A 15,126-nucleotide genomic window follows, 5' to 3' on the forward strand; every position below is an offset into this window, starting at 1 on the left:
AAGTCTGATGGGCAGTCCCTGCTCCTGACTTTGACTCCTTCAGCAGCCAGCCCACTAGTTTCTTTCTTTCTTTCTTTTTTTTTTTTTTTTGAGACGGAGTTTTGCTCTTGTTGCCCAGGCTGGAGTGCAATGTCTCGATCTCAGCTCACTGCAACCTCTGCCTCCCGGTTCAAGTGATTCTCCTGCTTCAGTCTCCCAAGTACCTGGGATTACAGGCATGTGCCACTACGCCCGGCTAATTTTGTATTTTTAGTAGAGACGGGGTTTCTCCATGTTGGTCAGGCTGGTCTCGAACTCCCAACCTCAGGTGATCCACCCGCCTCGGCCTCCCAAAGTGCTGAGATTACAGGCATGAGCCACCGTGCCCGGCCTTTTTTTTTTTTTTTTTTTTTTTTTTGAGACGGTGTCTCAATCCGTTGCCCAGGCTGGAGTGCAGTGGCCGGATCTCGGCTCACTGCAACCTCCACCTCCGCCTCCCGGGTTCAAGAGATTCTCCTGCCTCAGCTTCCCGAGTAGCTGGGATTACAGGCACGCGTCACCACGGCTGGCTAATTTTTGTATTTTTAGTAGAGACGGATTTTCACCATGTTGGCCAGGCTGATCTCAAACTCCTGACCTCAGGTGATCCACCTGTCTAGGCCCCCCAAAGTGCTGGGATTACAGGTGTGAGACACCGCGCCCAGCTAAATTTTTTTTGTATTTTTCATAGAGACGGGGTTTCACCATGTTAGCCAGGCTGATCTCGAATTCCTGACCTCAAATAATCCACTCGCCTCGGCCTTTCAAAGTGCTGGAATCACAGGTGTGAGCCACCACTTTGCCATTAAAGGTAATGGCAAAAACCGTGCTTACTTTTGCAACAACCTAATACATAAATGAAAGATGAGCTGGACTTGCCATGGCTTCATCCCAACTGGTCTGGACTCTGGCCTCTTGTCTGGACAAGGCTCTTGGGTTCCCACAGTCGCGCGACTCCGCCCTAATACCCCCAGCCCCGCCCTTCTCCCCGCCCACGACGTTCGCCACGCCCACGAGCAGCATCACTCGCTTCTCCCACCCTCGCCCCGCCTATCTCCCCACCCCAGCCCCGCCCCGCGGCCCGCTCACCCCTGCTCCTCCATCATCTCCTGCAGCTCCATGCACTTGAGCTCCACCCGCCGCTTGCGCTCGTGGTCCAGGATCTCGCGGTGCGCGCGCTTCACCAGGCCCGGCTCCGCGGCGCGCAGCTCCTCCTCTGCCCGCGGCCAGGTCCCCGAGGAGGCGCTGGGCTGCGGAAAGCCGTTCGCGGCGTCGGGTGGGGACGGCATGCTGGCCGCCCCGTTGTTCACGGTGGAGGACATCGTGGCTGGCCTGGGCCGCTGGCCCTGAGGGACAGACACAGACACGAGGCGGGATGGTCACTTCTTCGCCACCTGTTAAGCTCCTCTCTGCTCGAGTTAATCCTGGAGATTTAAGGGCCCACTCATGGCTCTAATCCGCTTCCTTTCCTGGTGCAGAGGGAGGCGGACGGCTGGTTTGCACCTTTGGGTCACACCTCAGGGCACGAGTGGGTTGGACACTGGGCTTTTTCCATCTGTAGGGTGGGTGGATGCAGGCCAGACTTGATGGCCTCTAAGAGCCATTGGCTGGGAATTGTGTCACCTCCAGGAACTACCGAGGACCATCCTCTCTGGCTTGCACGAATGCTTGGGCCAGACATCCCAGCGCCCACTTGCACACATCATTAACTCCCCAGTCATATTTCTCCTTTAGGCTCAGTTGAAACCGTTTACGCACACACCAGGCCCACTGTCCTGGCTCTGTCCCGTGGGACACAGATTACATGTGTCCCTGCCTCCCAGTCTGCTCCCAGGGCAGCCCTACAGAGAGGGGAAGATGGAAGCCTACTCCATTCCCACCCCAGAGGCAGATTTTAGCTCTCTGTTTGATCTGGCCAACTTCTCCAAAGCCGACATTCCAGATAAGCGGGGCTCGGCCGGGCGCGGTGGCTCACGCTTGTAATCCCAGCACTGTGGGAGGCCGAGGCGGGCGGATCACGAGGTCAGGAGATCGAGACCACGGTGAAACCCCATCTCTACTAAAAAAATACAAAAAAAATTAGCCGGGCGTGGTGGCGGGCGCCTGCGGTCCCAGCTACTCGGAGAGGCTGAGGCAGGAGAATGGCGTGAACCCCAGGGGACGGAGCCTGCAGTGAGCCAAGATCGCGCCACTGCACTCCAGCCTGGGTGAAAGAGCGAGACTCCTTCTCAAAAAAAAAAAAAAAAAAAAAAAAAAAAAAAAAAAAGCGGGGCTCACCCAGATTATGCCCACAGGACTATCTACTCCTTTGTTCTGGAAACACTGCTTCTGATGACGTGACCAAAGCTGACACTGACATTAGCTTTCCAGGCAGCCACGTCCTCCTGTAGGCTCGGGGTGGGGTGGGAGTCAACTTGGCTTGGAGCTAAGAATCCCTGACTCCATGATAGGCCCTCCAAAGTACAGCGCACGCATGCACACACACACACACACACACACACACAAACACTCCAAGGACTTCTATCTTAACAGAGGGGAGGCACCTCCTGAGCTATTTCCATTTCCTTTCTCCAAGGCTCTGCTAGTTGCTAAGCAACAGGGAGGCCTCATTCCCAGGGAGTGGGGTGGGAGGGAGGGAAAGGAAGGAGGGAGGGAGGAAAAGAAGGGATTGGGCATGCCTGGACATCTTGGATCAGGCCTTCCCTGTGACACTACTCCCCCAACACACCCTCCCCTCTTTGGCCTCAGGGATGGGGGTGGGAGTGTTCAGAGCCACAGAAACTGGAAGGCAGAGAAGAGAGAGGGACTGTGACAGCTACAGGAGACTCTGAAGGGGACAGAGTGACAGGAGGCAACAGTGGTGATGAAAACATAAGCTCTTCTCATATGTCCTTCCCCCTGAGTCCCAAGTGCATGGGTTCCAGGCTGCGCTTCTCCACTCCTTGCTGTGTGACCCTGAAGATGTCACTACCCCTCTCTGAGCCTCTGATTTCCACCTGTTCCTGGGAGCATCTGCCAGAGTCTTCTGGAGAGGGGAGTGCCTGGGGACTTAGAGACCAAAGCTGTTCTTCTAACCCCTCTTTTCCACTCCCACACCTGCTGGCTTCCCGACTCTGTCCTGAGACCAGCCCTATACCCCAGTTCCACCAGGGGTTTTCCCGGGACACTCCACAAGCATCACCCACCATGCCCCAAACAGAGCTCCCGGTGCCCTGCTCCCCACCCATGTCGGCTGCAGTGCTTGGCTCATGGGTGACCCCTCTATCTGTTGGTCATCTGAGCCAGGGACATGTGTGGAGCTTGGAGACCCCTATTGCCCCGACCCACAACAGTTCACCTGTCATCAAGTTGGGTCCCTCATCCCTTCTTCTTTGTTCGTTTTTTGAGACAGGGTCTCACTCTGTCACCCAGGCTGGAGTGCAGTGGCACAGTCATAGCTCACTGCAGCCTTGAACTCCTGAGCTCAAGCGATATCCTCCCACCTGTCTCCCCAGTAGCTGGAACTACAGGCATGTGCCACCATACCCAGCTAATTAAAACAACTAAAATTTTTTGTAGAGTCAAAGTCTTGTTATTTTGCCCAGGGTGGTCTTGAATTCCTGGCTTCAAACAATCCTTCCACTTCGGCCTCCCAAAGTACTGAGATCACAGGCGTGAGCCACCGCACCCAGCCCCATCCCCTCTTCTCAATATTGCTCACATTTATCCACTTCGTCTCCTCCTCTGTTACCACGTGGACCCAAGCTCCTCCCTCCACACAGGTCCACTGCCTCTCTGTGGTTGCCTGGCCTCCCTGCTCTCAGACATTCATCCTCCATTGGCAACTTGGCAGATGGGTCCAGGAGCAAATTAGACCATGTCATGCGCTGGTTAGCAGCCTCCTGTGACTCTTGTTACCTTGGCTTAAAGCCATAGCTTGGCCCTGCCTCCTGGTCCAGCCCCGTCTCCACCACTCTGCACCACACACATCCTCCTCCACCTCTCTTGGCTCCAGGCCCTTTCCTGGGATACTCTTCACTCCTAGTTGTCCTCAAAGTCACCGCTCACAGGAATTGTCACCTTCCGGAAGCCTTCCTTTCCCCTCTGGCTGGTGTCACCCTCCCAGAGCTCTTTTTTTTTTGGAGCCCTCTCTGTCACCCAGGCTGGAGTGCAGTGGTACAATCCTGGCTCACTGCAACCTCCACCTCCTGGGTTCAAGTGATTCTCCCACCTCAGCCTCCTGAGTAGCTGGGATTACAGGCGCCTGCCACCTCGCCTGGCTAATTTTTGTATTTTTAGTAGAAATGGGGTTTCACCATGTTGCCCAGGCTAGTCTTGAACTCTGACCTCAGGTGATCTGCCCTCCTTGTGGCCAGGCTGGTCTGGAACTCCTGACCTCAGGTGATCTGCCCTCCCAAAGTGCTGGGATTACAGGCATGAGCCACCACTCCTGGCCTTACCTCCCAGAGTTTTTGCTGTTGTTGCTGTGGATTCAAAGGTCTGGCTCCCCCTGGGCTGAGGGCAGCTTAGCTTTCAACTCCTATCTCCAGCTAAGTGCCTAGTGCATGTGAAGCTCAATGCGCCTGGGGCTGAACAAAGACAGTGACAACAGGAGGCAAGAGAGAGGAATACATGGCATGGCCCTTGATACGGCCTGCCAGACCCCTTTGCATTCTGTCGAATGCTATCTTGCAACTTCATCCCATGCTGCACCCCATCCTGCAACCAACACCCAGCCCCTTAGCCTTGGTCCTCATCCCCCAAATGCGTGCTCTTACTTCCTCCTTTGTGCCTTTGCCTATGTGTTTCCCCTCTGCTGGAGTCCTGTTTCCCCTTTTCTTCACCTAGGGAACTTCAACTCATCCCTCAGGGCCCAGACCAAAAATCACCTCCTCTGGGAAGCTTCCGCTCTTCCAGGAAGGATGAGTCATTCCTTCTTTGTGCTTCCGCATCTTTTGTCCACACTTTTTAAACGCGACATTCAGATACCGAGATTCAGTTGGCTGTTTGCTTCTAACTCCTATTCTAAACTGTGAGCGCTTTTAGGGGAGGGGACCATCCTTTCATTCTGGCTCATTAGAGCCTACCCCAGCACCAGGCAATGCAAGAGGCACGCTGAAGGTGTGGAGAGAGAGCACGAAGGCGCCAGTGAGAGCCCTGGGAGCCATGCTGTTCTACACATCTTCCCTCTGACCTGGGCAAGGTTCCCCAGCCTAGAACTTGGCCTGAGCTCCTGGAGGGCAGAGGGGGAAAGCTGGTGAGAGTCGTTCTGAATGCACTCAGATCTCCAAACCCTGAGAAATTCTAGCCCCAGTGCTAGGAGAACGCCTGGGTAGCAATGCTAGGTTGCCCAGGGTAATCTTTGCAGAAATGATTGAGGAGGAAAGGAGAGCTATGTGAAGAGAGGCGTGGCAGATGCAGCCTGGATTTTCACTAGAACAGATGGTGGATTTGACCAATTTCACCTGGTGAGTTGGAGAGGCACCAGGTGGGAATCTGCGGCAGGTCATTAACAGAATGACCCAAATAATTGCACACTAAGCCCATTTCCTTCCAAGTCAGGTTTGCTGGGCCAGCAGACCAGGGGGTGACTGCAGGACTGCAGGCACAGGGTCCCTCTGTGAGCCATATGACATTATATTTTATGAAATCATTGTGAGGCTGGGCGCAGTGGCTCACACCTGTAATCCCAGCACTTTGGGAAGCCGAGGTGGGTGGATCACCTAAGGTCAGGAGTTCAAGACCAGCCTGGGCAACATGGTGAAACCCTGTCTCTACTAAAAATACAAAAATTAGCCAGGCATGGTGGTGGGCGCCTGTAATCCCAGCTACTCAGGAGGCTGAGGCACGAGAATCGCTTGAACCTGGGAGGCAGAGGTTGCAGTGAGCCGAGATCGTGCTATTGTATTTCAGCCTGGACGACAGAGTTAGACTCTGTCTTGAAAAAAAAAAAAAAAAGAAAGAAAAAGAAATTATTGTGAGATTTTTCCTTCCTTCCTTCCTTCCTTCCTTCCTTCCTTCCTTCCTTCCTTCCTTCCTTCCCCTCCTTACCTTACCTTTCTCCCTTCCCTTCCCTTCCCTTCCTGACTCTCAATCTGTTGCCCAGGCTGGAGTGCAGTGGCGTGACTATAGCTCACTGCAGCCTTGACCTCCTGGGCTTCAGTGATCTTCCTGATTCAGCCTCCAAGTAGATGAAACTACAGGTGCACCACCATGCCCAGCCGATTTTTAATTTTTTTTGTAGAGATGGGATCTTGCTATGTTGCCCAGGCTGCTCTCAAGCTCCTGGGCTCAAGTGATCTTCCTGCCTCGGCCCCCCAAAGTGTTGGGATTACAGGCATGAGTCACTGCGTCTGGCCTCACTGTGAGATTTCATAAGGTGACACTGTCCTGGTGGGTGCTAATATCCCATTTTGTTGTAATTGGTTGATTGATTGACCTATACTCAAAAGGAGCTGGTTAATGGATCAATGTCATGTTAGATGTAAGTATTTAGTGGAGAATCACAGGGCTCTATTCTCACCACGTCTGATCCAATATGTTCACTATTGACTGGCTAGAACATTGGTAGTCTGACAATCAAATTCACTGCGGACACAGCCTGAGAGGGCTCATGGATATACAGTCAGAATCTAAAAGGACTCAGTAGCCGGAGACATTGGAAGAATCTAAGAAGGTGAAACAGGGCCAGGTGCAGTGGCTCACATCTGTAGTCCTAGCACTTTGGGAGGCTGAGGCGGGCAGATCACGAGGTCAGGAGTTCGAGACCAGCCTGGCCAACATGGTGAAACCCCGTTTCTACTAAAAGTACAAAAATTAGCCAGTCATGGTGGTACATGCCTGCAATCTAAGCTACTCGGGAGGCTGAGGCAGGAGAATCACTTGAACCTGGGAGGCAGAGATTGCAGTGAGCCGAGATCGCACCACTGCACTCCAGCCTGGGCAATTGAGCGAGACTCCATCTCAAAAAAAAAAAAAAAAAGAAGAAGAAGGTGAAACAGGATAGTGAAAAGTGCCACATTCTGAAGCTGGGTCCCAAACTAAAATTGGAATGGGGTAGACATAGTTCAGAAGCAGAATATTTGGGAAGGATTATAGGGATTTTCAATGATCACAGACTCAATTTGAGTCAATATCACAATGTGGCTGTCAAAAATGCATGTTATCTTAGGATATATCAACAAAAATAGGATGCCAAGGGGGGGAAGATTATAAGGATATACAGGTGGTCAGAATGCCTAGCTTCAAATATATGAAGGATTGTAGAGGATTTAGGTCAAACCTGGCTGAATCGACTGAGAGGCTTGTTAGAAGTAGTGATGTTTGGCTAGCATTGCCAGATTTGCCAAATAGGAACACAGCATACCCAGTTAAATTTGAATTTTATATTTGGAACATACTTCTACTAAGAAATTATTCGTTGTTTATCTGAAATTCAAATTTAACTGAGTGTCCTATATTTCATATGTCAGTGCTACCTGGAATCCAACCCAGATCTACCGAATCAAAGTCTCGGCTGGGCATGGTGGCTCATGCCTGTAATCTCAATGCTTTGGGAGGCCGAGGCGGGTGGATCACAAGGTCAGGAGATTGAGACCATCCTGGCTAACATGGTGAAAACCTGTCTCTACTAAATATACAAAAAATTAGCCGGGCATAGTGGCGGGTGCCTGTAGTCTCAGCTACTCAGGAGGCTGAGGCAGGAGAATGGCGTGAACCCAGGGGGCGGAGCTTGCAGTGATCATGCCACTGCACTTCAGCCTGGGTGACAGAGTGAGACTCTGTCTCAAAAAAAAAAAAAAAAGTCTCTGGGGATGAAAACGCTCATGTCCCCCAGGTTCTCCTGATATAGCCCAGGTATGGACCACCAATTAGGGGGAGGTGGGCAGTGGTCTAGAAATAGCCATTTTCAAATTTTATTGAGCATCAGAATCACCGGGAAGACTTGTTAAGACACAGATTTGTTTTGTTTTGTTTTATTTGAGATGGCGTCTCGCACTGTTGCCCGGGCTGGAGTGCAATGGCGCAATCTCAGCTCACTGCAACCTCCGCCTCTCAGGTTCACATGATTCTCCTTTCTTAGCCCCTCCTGAGTAGCTGGGATTACAGATGCACACCACTACACCCGGCTAACTTTTTGTATTTTTAGTAGAGATGAGGTTTCACTATGTTGGCCAGACTGGTCTCGAACTTCTGATCTCATGATCCGCCCGCCTCAGCCTCCCAAAGTGCTGGAATTACAGGCTTGAGCCACCGCGCCCAGCAAGGCACAGATTGTTGACTTCACCCCCATAGTTTCTGATTTGGTAGATCTGGAGTGGGGCTTGAGAATTTGCATTTCTAACAACACCAATACTACTGGTCCTTAGAATTCCCTAAGAGGAGCAAGGCCCTAGCCGATCTGCAAAACAGAGCCCCAAGATTCTTGCAGGCAAGTCATCTAGTGTTGATTTCAGCTCAGTTCAAAAAAGAGTCTTATCTTGTTTTGTTTTTATTTTATAATAATCAAAACTCTTAAAAACGAAGCAATTCTGGCCAGGTGTGGGGGCTTGCACCTGTAATCCCAGCACTTTTGGAGGCAGAGGCAGGCAGATCGCTTGAGGTCAGGAATTCGAGACCAGCTTAGCCAATTTGGTGAGACACTGTCTCTACTAAAAATACAAAAATTAGCTGAATGTGGTGGCGCATGCCTATAATCCCAGCTACTTGGGAAGATGAGGCATGAGAATAGCTTGAACCCAGGAGGCGGAGGTTGCAGTAACCCAAGATCGCACCACTGCACTTTAGCCTGGGTGACAGAGTGAGATTTCATCTCAGAAAACAAACAAAAAAACAAACAAACAAAACTAAGCAGTTTGTCATAGGATGAATGAGGTCTCTATTACAGGAATTGTTCAAACATGAGATAGAAACAATATTCATGCATTCACTCAACAAACACTCACCCAGCATCTACTCTGGGCCTCACGTTATTAAAGGCTGCGGGTATAGAGATGAACATGACCCCATCATGGCCCTGTAGAAGCTCACAGGCTGGTTCAGGAGACTAACAGGTAAACAGCAGCGTAGTGTGATAAGAGAACTGGAGAAGTGTCTGTAGCCCTGCTTGGTTCGAACTGGAGAAGTGTCTGTAGCCCTGCTTGGTTCGTCAAGGCAGGCTTTTCAGCAAGGCTGGGAGGGAGCAGGAGGCAGGGCTGCCAGAGCCAGTGAGGACAACCGAGATTCAAGAAATAAATGGGCCTATCTGGCAGGGTTTGTAATTGACTGGATGTGGGATGGGGAGGCAGCTTAGATGACACCGGGTCTCTGGCCTGGGTGACCAGGTGGATGGTGCAGCCATTTATTGTGATAGGGAACATGAAGAACAAATTGGAGGTGCTTGAGGGTGAGGGGTTTGCAGGTGCAAGCAGGCAGATATGGAGTCTAGAGCTATAATCTGAACCCTAATTCTAACTTGTTCTGGTCCTTGGAGGCTTTGACACTGTCCTTCTTTGGAGGCAGAGCAGCAAATAGGAAGTCTTTTTTTTTTTTTTTTTTGAGACGGAGTCTTGCTCTGTCACCCAGGCTGGAGTGCAGTGGCGCGATCTCGGCTCACTGCAAGCTCCGCCTCCAGGGTTCACGCCATTCTCCTGCCTCAGCCTCTCCGAGTAGCTGGGACTACAGGCGCCCGCCACCACGCCCGGCTAATTTTTTGTATTTTTGGTAGAGACGGGGTTTCACCGTGGTCTGGATCTCCTGACCTCATTATCCGCCCGCCTCGGCCTCCCAAAGTGCTGGGATTACAAGCGTGAGCCACCGCACCCGGCCAAGGAAGTCTTTATCCTACCACTGGTTGGCTGTGAGACCATGAACAAGTCCCTTCCCCTCTCTGCACCCTTGTTTCTCCCACCGAACAATGACTCAAAGACCCCAAGGGTCCTTTCCTACTCTGGAAGTCTGGGTAATACTAACTCTAAATGTGTGGCACCAGGCTGGGTGTGGTGGCTTACGGCTGTAATCCCAGCACTCTGGGAGGCTGAAGCAGGTGGATCACCTGAGGCCAGGAGTTCGAGACCAGCCTGACCAACATGCTGAAACCTGTCTCTACTAAAAATACAAAAATGAGCTGGGTGTGGTGGCGCATGCCTGTAATCCCAGCTACTTGGGGGGCTAAGGCAGAAGAATAGCTTGAACTCAGGAGGCGGAGGTTGCAGTGAGCTGAGATCACACCGTTGTACTCCAGCCTGGGGAACAAGAGTGAAACTCCATTTCAAAAAATAAAATAAATAAATAAACAAATAAATAAATAAATAAATAGCACCAGACCTTCAGCCCACTTCCTTTCTGCTGATACAGCCAGGAGCCAGGGCCCCACCGGCCACCCTTAGAGCTCAACTGAAGCTGTCCCCAGCATTGGGTCAGCTCCCAAGGGCAAGCCCAGATGCTGGAGCCAGCCAAACCCATGTGTAGATTAAGTAATGAAGCCCTAGTTTAATGCTTGCCAAAGGGGCACACTCCCTCTTCTACCAGCCAGGAAGTGGTTAAAGGCCTAGAGGCCTGATTTCCCAGCCTCCTGGCTGGGTCCCTGGACTTGCCTCCCTCCCACAAGCCCAAGCCTGGGTTTCCTGAGCAAGCCTGGCTGTGGATATGTTGGGCCACAAACTGGATGCTGCTACCTGCAAGTGATTAATTGAAGGTGAAACAGCTCATCTGTACTGCAGGGTCCAGCCTGTTCCGGAAAGTCAGCTGCTGACAGGCACAGAGGCCCCTCAGCTAACGAGGTCAGCACTCACCCTGGGGCTCAGAGGGAGAAGATGCTCAGATCCGTAGTGACCTGGTCAGGTCTGGGGGAGAGGGAACAGGCTGTAGTGAGAAGTGGACCACAGATGAGTCTGGGAAGAGGCCCAGCCCTGCCCTGGGGACCCCTGATTTGAGAGGGAGACAGGAGAGTGATCTTTGGGAATTCATAAGGTGAGAGACCTAGGGCATGTGACTTCAACTCTCTGGGCCTCAGTTTCCTTGCCTGTAAAATGAAACTATTTAACAATAGCATCTTCCTCATAGGTTTGTTGTAAAGGACTAATGCATGGGAAATGCCCTCACAGTACCTAGTATGCAATGAATATCTCGTAAATGGCACTGGAGATTTATTATTATTATTATTATTATTATTATTATTATTTGAGACGGAGTCTCGCTCTGTCGCCCAGGCTGGAGTGCAGTGACGCAATCTCGGCTCACTGCAAGCTCCGCCTCCTGGGTTCACGCCATTCTCCTGCCTCAGCCTCTCCGAGTAGCTGGGACTACAGGCGCCCGCAACCACGCCCAGCTAATTTTTTTTTTGTATTTTTAGTAGAGACGGGGTTTCACCGCAGTCTCGATCTCCTGACCTCGTGATCCGCCCGCCTCGGCCTCCCAAAGTGCTGGGATTACAAGCGTGAGCCACCGCGCCCGGCGAGATTTTTTTATTATTATTATTATTATTATTATTATTATTATTGTAGACACAGGGTCTCACGATGTTGCCCAGGCTGGTCTCAAACTCCTGGCCTCAAGTGATTCCCCCGCCTTGGCTTCCCAAAGCACTGGGATTACAGGAGTGAGCAGACTCCTCCCTGCTCCCCGTCTCTCTGGCAGCGTCGCAGCCCTCCAGCACCACGGACAGCACCCCCGTCACCAATTCAGGGGCCCCATTTGCTCCTGGGGCTGAGAAGCCTCTTTTGCCGGGGAAAGGGCGGGGGGGCGGGGGGGCGGGGAGGGGGGCAGCACCATTCCTCTAGGGCGTTTTTTCTCCTGGCCTTGCCAGCCAGAGGCATGCCTCCCCAGAGGTAATGTCAGGACTCAGAGCCTCCACACGCTCAGAGGTACAGATTCCCACAGCTTCAAGTGAGCACTTGAGCACTTCGTCTGTGGTCACACAATTTAACCACCTTCTTACTTCTAAGATCTTTCTGCTGTCTTCTACTAGGGCCAGGAAAAAAGAGTGTTAGACCAGGACAAGGACTTGGAGTCAGAAGACTTTAGTTTAAATTCTGGCTCCACTACTTCTGCCTGGGTGATCAGGAAAAGTCATTAAACTTCCCTGAGCCTCAGTTTCCTCATCTGTAAAATGGAGTGTTGGGATTCGGTCAGGCTGGTGGAAAAAATATTAGTTATGATAGCCACAAAACCCTTTCGGAAGGCCTGAGGGTTTTCACATGACTTCGGTAATAGACCTGGTCGAAGGCAGGCTGGTCCCTTTACCTTCAGTTAAATAGATTAGAGTAGTAAATAACGGGATGTGGGGAAGTTATCCAGTTAACTTGTTTACTCATGTGGTCTTAAGATGAGCCTTTGATGTGTGCTTTTTACTCGGGAAGTCCTCAATGTCAATTACCCTCTAATGGCGCTGACTCAAGCTTTTGTTAACTAATCTTAATGAATAAATGTGAGTCTCCCTAGCTGATCGGGGTGGCCACAGTGACAAAACTCTCTTGGTGTGTAGGCGGTCACTCAGCAGGACTGGCAAAACAGAGTATCTGTGTATCAGTGTACGTTTTATTCATCCATCATTTGGGTCAGGGTCTGTGGGCAGACCCTCTTAGCTAATACCCTCTTGTGAGGAGCAAAACCCTAGTCTTGTAGCTTGTAGCTTGGTGGGATCATTCATTCATTCTTTCTTATAGTAGCAGGCTTGTTATGAAGACAGATCCTGATGCCATTCTCCCACCCACCCACCCAGTCCTGCGGGAGCAAAAAAGAGACCAGGGAGGCTCTACATTTGCCTAGGATGGACAGGGAAGGTTTCATGAAGATAATGATATTAGAAACGTGCCTTTGAAAGATGTGTCTTCGGCCGGGCACAGTGGCTCATGCCTGTAATCCTAGCATTTTGGGAGGCCAAGGTGGGCGGATTGCCTGAGCTCAGGAGTTCGAGACCAGCCTGGGCAACATGGTAAAACCCCGTCTCTACTAAAATACAAAAAATTAGCCAGGCCTGGCAGCGTGGGCCTGGGAGCGTGGGCCTGTACTCCCAGCTACTCAGGAGGCTGTGGCAGGAGAATCGCTTGAACCCAGGAGGCGGAGCTTGCAGTGAGCTGTGATTGTGTCACTGCACTCCAGCCTGGGGGACAGAGCAAGACTGTTTCAAAAAAAAAAAAACAAAAAAAAAGGGAAGAGAAGGGAAGAGAAGGGAGCGGGGCAGGGGGGAAGTGGGGGAGGGGAGGGGAGGGAGAGGGGGAGGGGGCAAGTGCGGGAGAGGAGGGGAGGGGAGGGGAGGGATATGTCTTCTCCAGATAAGGAACAGGGAGTCCAGGGGACAGGACAGGCAAAAGCCAAGGGCATGTTAAGATCCATGGACCCTTGACTAAGAGGGCTACAGTGGAATAGAATTTCTGATCCAGGAAGCTGCATTCCTGTGAAGGTGGTGGCTGCAAACACAGAATCAGACCTTCCAGAGAAAAAGCCCAGTGCAGGGACAGCAGGTGGGCAGGGATGTGCCTCCTGAGGAAAAATATTCTTTGTAACTCTCAGAAATGAGACAGAACTGACAAATATACATGAAACCAGGTCCTTAAGTTGTGAAACTCATTCTGGGTCTTGTTAAAAATAAATGTGTGCAGGGCCGGGTGCGGTGGCTCACGCCTGTAATCTCAGCATTTTGGGAGGCCGAGGTGGGCGGATCACGAGTTCAGGAGATTGAGACCATCCTGGCTAACACGGTGAAACTCTGTCTCTACTAAAAATACAAAAAATTAGCCGGGCGTGGTGGCGGGCGCCTGTAGTCCCAGCTACTTGGGAGGCTGAGTCAGGAGAATGGTGTGAACCCAGGAGGTGGAGATTGCAGTGAGCTGAGATTGCGCCACTGCACTCCAGCCTGGGCGACAGAGAGACTCCGTCTAATAAATAAATAAATAAATAAATAAATAAATAAATAAATAGTGTGCACAACAATCGTTTGTCAAGATACTCTATCAAGTTGGAAAAGAAAAGCCATCTGCATTCTGTCCAAGGAATCGAGGTGTGTCCCCACTCCAAATCCTGGCATTGAAGCCAGGTGCAGCCATGACAGGGACGTATTCCCTGGAGCACTCTCCTGCTGACCCTTCCCTTCTCTGTGTAAGGACCCTTCTGCAGACCTCCAGCCTTGAACACTTTATATTGAAAGCTTCCCCTGTGCTCACTGCCCAAGAGCTTGGGGCTGGGGGAGTAAGGACCAGAGGACCAAGGGACACCCCATCAACTCCAAGCTTGGGTCATTCATTCAGGTCACAGCTATTTGTGAGCGGCTACTCTGGGGTTCACCAGAGGACAAGAGAAATGCAGAAGGAGAAGCACTGGTGCTTATCATGCTGAGGATGACGGATGCATGGCAGAGACATCTAACAGAGCTGGGGTGTGTCGGGAGAGGAGCATAGCTAGGAGGTCTTCCTGGAGGAGAGATCTTGAAGCATAAGTAAGAGTTGGTGGGACAAAGGAGAAGGAGAAGGATGTCCTGGTCAGGGTGTGGGGGTGAGCAGGAAGAAGGCATGGAGAGGAAAGAGGGAAAAGCATGGACTTGAAGCTGGGCGCGGTGGCTCAATCCTGTAATCCCAGCACTTTGGGAGGCTGAGCCGGGAGTATCATTTGAGGTCAGGAGTTCGAGACCAGCCTGGCCAGCATGGTGAAAACCTGTCTCCACTAAAAATACAAAAATCAGCGAGGCATGGTGGCGGGTGCCTATAATCCCAGCTATTCGGGAGGCTGAGGCAGGAAGATTGCTTGAACCCAGGAGGTAGAGGTTGCAGTGAGTCGAGATCATGCCACTGCACTCCAGCCTGAGCAACAGAGGGAGACTCCATCTCAAAAAATTAAAAAAATTAAAAAAAAAAGCATGGGCTTGTCTTGCTGAGCCCACTGAGCCAGGAGGGGAGGGAGGGCCAGATCCCCAGGGCCTTCAGACTCAGGCTGAGGACCTAGGACCACACCCTGCAGGCAATAGGGAGCCAGTGAAGGGTACTGAGCTGGGGAGGTCAGATTTGCATTTTGGAAAGATCTCTCTTGCAGCTTCTCTTTTTTTTTTTTTTTTTTTTTTTTTTTTGGGACAGGGTCTCCTTCTATCACCCAGGCTGGAGTGCAGTGGTGCAATTATGGCTTACTGCAGCCTCTACCTCTTGGGCTCAAGCGATCCTC

At 51.4% G+C, this 15,126-nt stretch overlaps 1 protein-coding gene across 1 annotated transcript in view; it reads right to left on the bottom strand.

Moving 5' to 3' along the window:
• The window catches only part of SRRM3 (serine/arginine repetitive matrix 3), an 84,740-nt gene that overhangs the window by 49,232 nt on the left and 20,382 nt on the right, over positions 1–15,126 (bottom strand). The window contains exon 2 of the mRNA XM_030797523.1: positions 1,108–1,364. Within this exon, the coding sequence (XP_030653383.1) occupies positions 1,108–1,340 (233 nt within the window). The 5' untranslated portion in view covers positions 1,341–1,364. The remainder of the gene's footprint in view (positions 1–1,107; positions 1,365–15,126) is intronic.

Source organism: Nomascus leucogenys, chromosome 17, assembly GCF_006542625.1.
Source record: "Nomascus leucogenys isolate Asia chromosome 17, Asia_NLE_v1, whole genome shotgun sequence".
Taxonomy (NCBI): domain Eukaryota; kingdom Metazoa; phylum Chordata; class Mammalia; order Primates; family Hylobatidae; genus Nomascus; species Nomascus leucogenys.